Raw genomic sequence first — 12,090 nt, 5'->3', positions numbered from 1 at the left:
AGATGCTTCTTCCTTACTCTGTTTCGCCTTGACTTGCTCATCTTAGTTTCATAATATGCTTTAATATTTGCCATGTGCCAGTGGCCAGCTAAGATGTAGGGACCAGAAATGAGCAAAAGCACACACTCCTCACTCCCACCATACCCTCGTCGAGTGGTGGGAAAGAAACACATGGATCAGAGAATCACTGTAGTAAATGTAAGATTACATTACAATTTGAGAAGTGCTGGGAAGAAGTGCGTGTTCTACAAGCCATAATACTAGAGGGGCTCCCACTCAGTCTGACTGCCAAGGAGTGTTTCCCTGGGGACTCAACATTTGAGATGAAAGATCAGTAGGAGTTTGTGTGCCAAGCACTTTTTGGCACAGGAGCCTGTTGCCTGTCAGAAGTGGTAGAGGGAAATGTGCAAGGCTGCAAAATTAAAATCGGGTGCTTCGGCATACACAATATATATAACTAACTTTATTAAAGAGCCAAGCCCTTGGAAAACACTATGAACAAAGCTGAAGTTGATGGAAGAAAATATTTGCCTCTGGGTTTCCAGCATTGTTTCATGTAACCTAAAACATACTGGGAAATGTCAGTATGTTCCCGGTAGCTTTAACGTTACTAACTCTTACTATTTTAATTTTTTTCAGTTCTGTTATGAGTCGCTAAAATCATGGTGAAATGTTGCTCGGCCATTGGATGCGCTTCTCGATGTTTGCCAAATTCCAAGTTAAAAGGACTGACATTTCACGTGTAAGATTTTGCTGTAGTTAAGCCAAGTACTTTTTTGACTGTTGGAAAAAGCTGAAGATAGTCTACTTAAACCTTCAAATTTTGACCTTTAGTTCCCATGTCCTTTTTAAATAACCTTTTTAGTTAAATTTGAGTGACAGTAGTACTTTTATGATTTAGTTTAGACATTTGAGACACCTGCCAAAGTATCCAGCTGGCTAGCAATAATATCATAAAGTTCATTTTTGCTAATATTTTTTACTTTGCATTTTAACACCTTCAAAGAAGTCTGAATTTACAGTCTGAGGGGAGAAAGGATATTTACACAAATAAATGATGTCCTTTCTATTTAGAAATAGATTAAGCTTAGATGGTAAAGAAAAATAGAAATTACAAGAGGCCTTTGGCTATAATGCAGATCAATTAAGGTGATCATAATTTGGTATTTTAGCAGTTCTTCTGACAGCAAAGGAAAGACAGGATAATAGGTCTGAAAATTATTCATTTGCTAGGTTTATTTTGCTGTTTTTTGTACCAGGCGCTGAACCATGTGCTAGAGAAAGATTGCCTAACTACTTTGCTAGGTATGAGGGAATCAAATGAGTATGTGTGCTCTACCTTATTCTAAGAGAAGGATTTAAAACAGCTTGAAAAATTGGAAAAGGTAGAGTTATTGGCCTCCAAAGTAATCCTCATCTCCAGAACTCCAAGTGGAAGCTATTTTCTGCAGTCATTCATTAAACTCTTACAGAACTGTTATGTGTTAAATGCAGTACTGAGAAATTTCTGATACTGACAGAAAAATGAAAGTACAATGGACTGTATTCATGTGGGATAGGTTCTAGATATCAGTTTATATAGGTAAAGGCCCAAATAGTAGTCTTCATCATCTGTAGATGAAAAAAACTTTCTGTTGTGGATCTTACTGTAAGTTGTTAAATATCCATTGAAACTTTTCTTCAGTATGAGAAAAATCAAAAAGAGTGCCATATGTCTATAGCATGATTGGTATAAAAATTCAACTATTAAAACAAAGTGATGAAATCATGATTCATGATGGTTTCCTGAATATTCTCATTCCCAAGACTAATAAACTAATTAAGGAATCAATTTAGTCACAGCCTTAATTCAAGTATATGTCAATAGTGTTTAGTTTTCAAGAAAATTTTGTATTTTTTCTAGATTCCCCACAGATGAAAATGTCAAAAGAAAATGGGTATTAGCAATGAAAAGACTTGATGTGACTGCTGCAGGCATTTGGGAGCCCAAAAAAGGAGATGTATTGTGTTCAAGGCACTTTAAGAAGACAGATTTTGACAGAAGTGCTCCAAATATTAAACTGAAACCTGGAGTCATACCTTCTATCTTTGATTTCCCATCTCACTTACAGGTATGTTTACAAAGCACTGCTTACCATTATTACTCACTTTTCATGGGACTATTGAAGAACTTTAACCATATTCATTTGAAGTCCTTTGATTTATTAAATTTTAAATTGCTACTTCAACTTCGAAATTTGTAGAAATATTTTACCAATAGACACACAGAAATATTTATACATTACTAAGGGTTGGTGAAGTGGACTGTAACTTTAGGATTTAACGTAACTGAAGATTTGTGGTCTAAAAATTGGAAGTTAGCATAAAAGGCTTAAACTGGAGTTCCAAGTTGACAGTCCTCTCACACTGGAGCAGGAGTCAACAGCAGAGCCCCTACCAGACCAAACTATAGTCACATATTCATGTTTAAAGCTTAGGTTGGAGTAAAAAGACAGAGGGAAAAAGGAGGTAAAAATTAGAGAAGGAAAGGTGAGAAAAGGCTAGAAAAAGAAAATAAGGGAATTTTAGTAAATTCTGAACAAGGTTATATAAATAAATGCTAATTGAATTATGTGCTTTCCTATGGAAAAAAAGTTGCATTAATTTTACTAAACAAAGTTTAAAAGTAATAAAAACTTAAGAAAGAACAGAAGTATCTACAATAATTGTTATGTGTTGTTAATTAATTGTTCTCAACAGGGAAAAAGAGAAAAGCTTCATTGTAGAACAAACTTCACTCTCAAAACTCTTCCTGTCACAAACCACAATCACCAGCTTGTTGGTGCTTCCTCGTGCACTGAAGAATTCCAATCCCAGCTTATTTTTGTAAGTAAGGTTCCTAATGTTGGTATTTCTTTTTTAGATTTATTTCTTTTTTTATTTATGTATGCATACAAGAGCTAGGACAGAGGTGCATGGGGTGAGAGGATTCACTAGAGACAGAGTGGGGAGCGGAACAGGCAGATCTACTGAAATACACTACTGAGGGGAGCAGTAGGCAAGACAGGAGAGGTGTGCTGTACCATGTGGATTAGCTCCCTGGGGTTGAACTCATGCCACAGAGGCTGGTGATAACTTGATAGTGCTAAGACTTTAACCCCTGCACCACCAGGAAGGCCCTAATGTTGGTATTTTAATATGAATGTGTTCTCTCTATTAAGATCAAACTAGGGGTTTAGTTGTATCAGATTTTTTTCTAATACGTAATATCCAAAAATAATATTGTTTCCCAGGGCCATTATAGTTTGTATAAATGCAATAACAATGTAAAGACAGTTAACCTTTCAGTTACATATTTAATTCAAAGAATAATTTTACAAAGATATTCCTACCAAGAAAATACAATAATTAATTCCTCCCTTTAGGTACTATATCTTCTAATATTGAAATATCTAATACCTGAAATACCTAATGCCTAAAATATGGTTAAGCCTTTATGTTTTTCTTGAATAATAGTCATACACATAATGAATATTCAAGCTTATATTTATTTATTCATCTCATTGGAATCCAGATCTATCTTATTTTAATTACTATAGTTTTATATTCTTGTAATCAGGCAGTGTTAGTCTTCCAACTTCATTCTTTTTCAGAGTTGTTTTTTTATATTCTAGGTTCTTTATACTCTTACATGAATTTTAGAACCAGTTTGTAACAGTTTCTACAAAAACTCCTGTGAAATTTTGACTGGGATTGTATTGAAACTACAGATCTATTTGTGAAGAATTGACATCTTAGACTATTTTAAGTCTTTTAACCATGAACTCAATGGATCTTTTCACTTCTTTATACTTTTAACATCTCCCAGCAATGTTTGATAGTTTTCATTGTGAAAGTCTTTCACTTCATTTGTCAGATTTATCCCTAAATATTTTATATTTCTGTTCTATTATAAATGGTATTGTTTTATTTACTGCTGGTATATAGAAACTCGATCAATTTTTGTAGATTGATTTAAAATTTTGCAACTTATAAAACTCACATAATTAATTTTAAAGGCTTTTTGGTAGAGGCTATCAAATTTCCCACATGAATAACTATGTTGTCTGTCATTAAGGGTAGTTTTAGTCTTCCTTTGCAGTGTGGGTGCCTTTCATTTCTATTTCTTTTTCTTGTTTTATTGCACTGCATTGAACCTCCAGGGCTCTGTTGAATAGACTTACTAAAATCTATTGATGCCTTGCTCCTGATTTTAGGAGAAAGGCATTCAGTCTTTCATTATTAAATATGATACTAATTGTAGGTTTTTTATAAATTTCCTTTATCATGTTGATGAAATGCACTTCTATTCCTACTTTGCTGAGAGTTTTTTTAAAATCAGAAATGCACATTTGTTTTTATCCCACCTGTGTTTTTCCTCCTCTTCTCAACTCTATGGGTTCTTTGCCTTCATTTTCTTCATCCTGTGCCCATTATAAATCTGGCACCATAAGAAAAGCCACCTCTACCCGATTTATTTCTACCAACTCCCATTTTCCTCAGTGAGTCCTAACCTGCCAGCCTCTAGCTCTTAGTGGGGCAGAGGCACTCTGAAGTGGTGCTTCCACACACTGAAAGGAACTCAGGGTGCCTGCTACTTACTCATCAAGAAATCTATGTTCTACCTACTTAGCAATAAAGATCTTCACGGTCCCAAAGTAGTAGCTGGGATCTGACTCTTAAGTCTCACTCTTACCTCCTGGGTCAGTGCTAGCACAGTCTGCCAAAGTTCCAAAGAATGACTTTCCTCACTTCTCCACCCATTACTTCACATGTTTTTTCTGTGTGTATTTCCTTTTGTTTTTATGGGATTTTTTTTTTTTAAGATTTATTTATTTATTTATACAAGCACTGGGTACAGTCAGAAGCATGGGAGGGTCAGAGAATTCACCAGAGTCAGAGCGGAGAGCAGAGCAGGCAGAAGGACCGATGTACACTGCTGAGGGGAGCAGCGGGGGGCAGGAGAGGTCTGCACGCCATGTGGGACTCTCCTCCAGTGGCCAGGGAGCAGCCAGGGATCGAACCGGCGCTGCAGAGGCTGCGGACAGCTTCGCAACCCAGCGCTCAACCGCTGCGCCACCAGGGAGGCCCAAGTTCTTTTATATCTTACAGAAGATTTGTCTATTTCATCTCAGTTGTCAAGTTTATTAGCTTAAAATTGTTCATAACATTTTCTTATTACTGTTTTAGTATCTTTAAACTCTGTAGTAAAATTGTCTCTTCCATATTTAATGTTGGTAATTTGTTTCTCTGCTGCTCAGTCCGCTAGAGTTTTACTAATTTTATTGATCTTGTCAAAGAATTAGCTTTAATTTGTTCTCTTGCTTTTGTTGTTATTTTTGTTTTCTACTTTACTGCTTTCTCTCATATTTATCATTTCCTTTTACTGTCTTCAGCAAAATTTGCTTACTTTTTTCTAATAATGTAGGCAGTTGGTGATATTAATTTCTACTGGATTACTGCATTAGTTCTATTTCTGAAATTAAATGTTATGCTTTCATTTCCATTTAGTTGAAAATACTTCTAAATTTCATTTTGATTTGTTCTTCCACACATGAGCACTTAGAAATGTGCTGTGTTGTTTTCAAATGTTGGGGAATTTTCCAGATAGCTTTCCATCATTCATTTTTTATTTAATCCTAAAGTGGTCAGAGAATAAACAATGCTTGGCTTGAATACTTTTTTAAAAATTTAATATTTATTTAATTTATTTATGCATGCAAGAGCTGAGGTGTAGGCTAGAGGTTTGGGAGAGTAAGAGGATTCACCAGAGACAGGGTGGGGAGCAGAACAGGCGGATTGACTGAAATGCACTGCTGAGGGGAGCAACTGGCAAGACGAGAGGTCGTGCCATGTGGGTCTGCACCATGTGGGTCACCTCCCTGGCCAGGGATTGAACTCATGCTGCAGTGGCTGCAGATAACGTCAGAGTACTGAGACTTAACCCCTTGCACCACTAGGGAAGCCCATGCTTTTAAATTTATTGAGGCTTGTAATATAGAATAGCAAATGCTTTGTGTGCAATTGTCAGATATTATATGTTGTATTTTTCAGCACTGTAAGTAGGTACTAAATACTTGGTTTGCTCTGTCTTGATAAATTAGCCCCTCTGTCCTTAAGAAATGGCCCCCTGCATCCATGGTTATGTTGTTTTCTCTGAAATCTACTTTGTCTGATGGCAGTATACATACTCTAACTCACTTTTTATTAGTGTTATGTTGGTTTCTTTTTTCACTCTCACTTTCAACCTTTTTATCTTTTCAGTATTTTTTCTTTCTTTGTAGGCAGCATTTCTACCTTTTGGGGGCTCTTAGCTTTGTTTTAGTTTTGCAGTTGCTTTTGGATTTATAACAGCCATCTTTAATTTATCACAGGCTATATCCAGGTGACATTATGCTACTTCACAGGTAGTAAAAATGTTACAATAATATACTTTTATTTCTCCTGTCCCACCCTTTCTGCTACCACTATCAATACATTTCATATTTATACATTATAAACCCCATACCACATAGTTGCTATTTTTGCTAAAACAGTAAATTATCTTTCAAACAAGTTTAAATAATTTAAAAAATAAAAAACTTGCACATACCATTGTAGTTGCCATTATCTGGGATTTTCATGTCTTTGTGTAAGTCTTTGGTTCCATCTGGCATTATTTTGTCTGAAGGACTGACTTTAACTTTCCTTATATTGCAGCTGTGCTGGTGATAAATCCTTTTAGTATGTATTTGAGAACTTATTTAGTCTTCATTTTTTAAAAATATTTTCACTAAATCTTAACATTCTAGGTTGATAGTTTTAGGGTTTTATTATTTGGCTTTTGGCTTTAGTTCTTGAAAGATACTGTGCCACTGTATTCTCACATGCATTATTTTTTTTTAAATATTTATTTATTTATATAAGAACTGGGGTACAGGCCAGATGTGAGGGAGGGTAAGAGGATTCACCAGAGACAGATCGGGGAACAGAACAGGCAGACTAACTGAAATACGCTGCTGAGGAGAGCTGCAGGCAAGACAGGAGAGGTCTGCTGCACCATGTGGGTATCTCCCCGGCCTGCCAGGATCAAACCCGCACTGCAGAGGCTACAGACAGCTTCACAGCGCTGTGCTCAACCGCCTGTGCCTCCAGGGAGGCCCTCACATGCATTATTTCTAATGAAAAGCCTACTGTCATACTTGATCCTTTGTACTTAGCATTTCTTTTTTCCTTTGCTTTTAGGAACTTTTCCAAAGGCTTTCAATATGATTATGATGTACCTTAGTTTAATTTTCTTAATGTTTCTTGTACTTGGGATTTGTTAAGCTTCTTTACCTGTGAGTTTATAGCTTCATCAAACTTGGAAATTTTTGACTTGATTTCTTCACTATTTCTTGTTCTACCTCAATTTTTCTCTTCTTCTGAGCTGTTATGACATGTGTACCAAGCTATCTGAAGTGTCACTACTCAGTGAGGTTCTGACCATGTATTGGTTTTTTTTAGATGGGGTCATTCCAATCTATTACTTCATCTTGACTGGAAGCAAAAATCCTCTTCACTAATTTTAATACTAAATAACAGCTTTTCAAAATAGTTTTACCTTGTCAGTGTTATTCTCCCTGTTTTGAATAAAAAATAGTATACCCAGCAAACTTACACATAATCATAGTAAGTATTGAGAAAACTTAAATTATCACTTTAAAATTCCAAAATCAGAATCCTCTCTAAATCTACAATACCCAGCCTGAGGCTCTGCTCTAGTGCTCTTTGGCTGTCATTCCTTATCAACTGAAATATTTATTAAAATTGAGTAACTCAGGGCCTCCCCGGTGGCGCAGCAGTTGAGCGCTGGGCTGCGAAGCTGCCCATAGCCTCCGCAGCACCGGTTCGATCCACGGCCACGGGCGAGGGTCCCACATGGCGCGCAGACCTCTCCTGTCGACGCTACTCCCCTCAGCAGTGTACTTCATCACTCTGCCTGTTCTACTCTCCGCTCTGGCTCTAATGAATTCTCTCACCCTCCTGCGCTTCTGACTGTACCCAGTGCTTGTATAAATAAATAAATATTTTTTTTAGAAAATAAATAAATAAATAAATAATATTGAGTAACTCAGTTGAAAGTTTAAGTGTGTGTTTGTAAGGTAAGATAAACTTAGCAGCTCCACTCTCGGGGAACAAAACCTGTATAGTCATAGCAAGCACAGTCTCTTTCCTATGCCTAAACAAAAGCCATACAATTTCCATCCCTATCTTCTTTCTGTGTTCTTTGAACATTCTTAGTATCACCAACTTAAAGATCCCTAAGCACCTTAAAGGAGGAACAAAGAAAGCCTAGGTATAACCTTTTATCTAAGTACTTGTCTGTCTAATAACTTGGTGTTTATGTTTTTAGGAACATAGCTACAGTGTAATGGACAGTCCAAAGAAACTTAAACATAAATTAGATCACGTGATCAGCGAGCTAGAGGATACCAAGAAAAGTCTGCAGAATGTTTTAGACCGAGAAAAACGTTTCCAAAAGTCACTGAGGAAGACAATCAGGGAGTTAAAAGATGACTGTCTCATCAGCCAAGAAACAGCAAATAGACTGGAAACTTTCTGTTGGGAATGTTGTCAGGAGAGCATAGAACGAGACTATATTTCATGAAATAAGTTCACGTACTACCTTAAATTGACATTGGTATAACTTTTTAGAAACTTATTTTCATTTATCATCATTAAATACTATCCATTTCAGGTACTTGTTTGGATCCTGTGGAGCATTATGCACTGTAGTTATCCAAAGACTCTTTTGAAAATGTGTAGAAATTTGTTCTAGTCTATCATGTTTTTGTGTGACTTGTGACAATTATGTTTTTATAGACCTAAATTAGTGCTAGGTCACTATTGTATTAAAGGATGTTAAAGGCTCAAGAAAAGTCCACAGGACTAAGGAAATGATATCAAATCAGCCACATTAAGCTGTAGTCCTAGGAAATGAACACTTCTTCAGCAGCATCAGATTTTTTATTTCAAGGATGTACCTTACATGTGCTTTATGTTAAGTCCATTGAATTGTACTTTAATGTATTTTACAATAAAGTAGAATTCAGTTATATGCCCATCTTGAACCCCATCCAGGCTGCTTTTCTTACCAATAATACAAAAAGATCTTTTTACAAGACATTGTGTAGTGCTGACCGTGAGAACGACACTTGGTGCAGATCTGTTGCCTTTTAAAGTTCTTCAGAATCAAGATAAAAAGACCCTTGATGAGGTCTTAGTTTTCCTCTGCATTACATCGCTCCTCCTCACCAGGGAGTCCTTTGATGTAAACCAGTATAGCTTTAAAAGATTCTTAGAGGGTCATAAATCTGATTTTCCATGCTTATTTGGCCTGACAGTTATTCCAAACATTGTCTCATGACTTACTTCATCAGAAAGGTGTATTTTTAATCCCTGAATGCAAGTACTAGTTGAATATTTTTAATGCTGCTTTGTATTTTGCAGAGAGTAATATTGATGACATTTTTTAAAAATATAGAAGAAACTTTTAAAAATAAGGATGTGGCTCTTCTACTTGAAATAGGAATTGGAGAAAGGATTACAATATTTTCCTCTAATTAGAATAGATTACTGTCCAAAATTTTTTATTTAGGAAAAAACATAAGTAAAACAGCCATTAGAGTAGGCGCATACTGAATATACAGAAATAGAACTCTTAGCTGTTTGTTGATCCAAGTGAGAGAAATTTAGCTTTTCTCCTAATTTCTTAGTAAAAACAATTCAGTCATCTTGTCAATTAGAGTAAAAATTTCTTAACCCAACGCCAAAGTTCCACTTCAATACACATGTATATATACAAACCTCATTCAGATTTCTATGCCTTAGTAAGTAGAATTTCAGTACCTATTATCTCAATGTGCTAACTAGAAAGGAACTGTATTTTGTGCTTAAATTTGATTATCATTATATTATATTACTATCAGTAAGAATATGATGGCTTAAAATTTTTTTATATTAAAGAATTTTATATTTTTATCCATGTTATATTTTGATGTAGGATTCCAAACCTTCCCTCAAAGTGGGATTTTACTCATATTTGAGAGGTCAGCATTACACTAAGAAGGAATCACTGGTCATATCTTTTTACTATCTTAAAAAAAAGTTCATTAGCTACCCGTTATTTATTTTAGTTATTTAATTTTTAATTGATAATGGGCACTTTAATGGAAAGTTTGAGTGTGCACTTAGATTTTATGGAGATACTACGGTAGAGATGCAGACTTTTTCCCCCTTACTCTACTTTTCAGTATAAAAATTAAAATCAATGTGTCCTGCAAATATGAGAATACATCCAAATATAGTATATCCAAATATTAGCTCTGTACTGGCTGCTTAGAATAAATGAAACCTGGGAAACCGTCCTAAGACTCAAGCCCTAGTTTCTGCCACTCTCATAGTTGCCACAATCAGTTTACTACTTGTGTTCACAATGACCTCAGCCTTAGTACCCCTGCCTGAGAGATAGGTAACTGTGGGCAAAATATTGATATTCTCAAGGGCCCAGAGTTTTCTGTCTGCTCTTTATTCTCATGGAGAAATGATTGCCAGTAGAAATCTGACATAAGAAATATAGGATCTTCCCCACCTTCACCTCTAACAAATGCCTGAACACAGTGTATACCTCAGTCCTCTGTTCCCAGAGATTCCAGCTTAGCCAAGGAAGAGCAAAACCCCGTGCAGAGCAAAACCAGTTCCCCTTCAGAGATTCCTCAAGCAGCCAAGGCCAACCTCAGCAGCAAACCAGGTATGAAGGACTTAATGTGACATTTTTCTCCATATCAAGTTTAAATCTCTGGAAATAGAATTTGGTTGCTAAAGATGATCACAATTATACCATTGTCTTTAATTTGAGAAAAGGTGAAATGTATCAAAAGATATGTTTAGTTTTAATTAAATTATTACAGAAATAATTGGGGGTTAGGAATCCTTTATACTTGAAAAATAAAGTATTTTTTTCACTGATGTGCTATATGTGGTTTTATACATTCAGTTATTCAATAAAATGAGCAGAGAAACAAGAGTATGTGGTGGTTTTGCTTTAATGTCTTCCTCATGTTTCCTCTCTACCAATAGCTACTATCATAGGACCTGCTAACTTAGGTGACCCAAGTGGCAGGCTTATTTTCACCACAATAAGGCCTACCTTGGAAGCTGTTTGGGGCTTCACTGAAAACTGGCAGCCTTAAATATGGCCAATTGCATTATTGAGAATAGTATACTTAGTGTGAAATACACTTCTTTCAGAAGCCAAAGAGATAGTCTGTTAAAGCATTGTGTTTCCTTCTTCCTTGTGGGAAATGCAAGTCATAATCATTTGCCATTTACTTCATAGGGGATGGCCTACCATGTTCCTCACCACTCGACACTCCCACAAAATTCTGCTGATGTGGCCGGCCCAGAATTTCATGGGTTTTATCTCACCCTCTTGAGTTACCCGCAAGGCCTCAAATTTACTAGTCAAATCTTGCTCATCTCATTGGATCAATACCATCCATCAATATAGTGAACAAAGAAATTGTCTGTAGAATGTCTGTCTGGTCTAGGTCACTTTCAGTTATAGAACTGAAGCAAGAGTGTAACATGTTTGTTCCATGTGATTGTGAACTGTCTATAGTCCTATTTTCTTACAGAGATGGAAAAATCAGCACACACCAGATCAGTGGTCACATACCTTATATCCACAGCCATGTTAATCTGTTCTAGCAAAGCAAGCTATAATCTGGCACAGCAGCTATAATCAGGGTTCCTACTTGGTGGATTTTGCCATAGTCTACTCTGATCCTGCAGGATGTGTCTACATTTTTCAGGGGCCAGAGTGATCAATCAAATGGAAATATGATGGGGACCACCAGTCTTGCATCCTGGCTAAGGTGATACCTTAGCCAACACCACAGAAAAATCAGAAGCTGGGTTGGTATGAATAAAAGGTGTTTACATAGACTGCTATCCTTAGAAAGATCTGCTTGCGAGTTTGGCTCTTAACGGGCATCAGGAAACTTGGATTCTAGGAGAGGTCCCACTAGTCCCTAACTGATAAGAGGCTCG

The 12,090-nt window shown here is 36.3% G+C and overlaps 1 protein-coding gene across 2 annotated transcripts; it reads left to right on the top strand.

The window, feature by feature from the left end:
* Window positions 1–662: 662 nt before the first annotated feature.
* THAP6 (THAP domain containing 6) lies at window positions 663–8,647 on the top strand (the record flags this gene model as incomplete). Of its 2 annotated transcripts, XM_084233726.1 has the most annotated exons (4): window positions 663–742; window positions 1,904–2,111; window positions 2,740–2,865; window positions 8,393–8,647. In XM_084233726.1, the coding sequence occupies 4 exons, from the start codon at window positions 663–665 to the stop codon at window positions 8,645–8,647; spliced, it is 669 nt and encodes a 222-aa protein (XP_084089852.1). The 2 variants fall into 2 exon arrangements, with proteins under 2 accessions (XP_084089852.1, XP_084089853.1); XM_084233727.1 differs by lacking the exon at window positions 2,740–2,865.
* Window positions 8,648–12,090: the final 3,443 nt, after the last annotated feature.

Source organism: Talpa europaea (genome assembly GCF_964194135.1).
Source record: "Talpa europaea genome assembly, chromosome: 5".
Taxonomy (NCBI): domain Eukaryota; kingdom Metazoa; phylum Chordata; class Mammalia; order Eulipotyphla; family Talpidae; genus Talpa; species Talpa europaea.
This window is presented reverse-complemented; position numbering and strand designations above follow the sequence as displayed.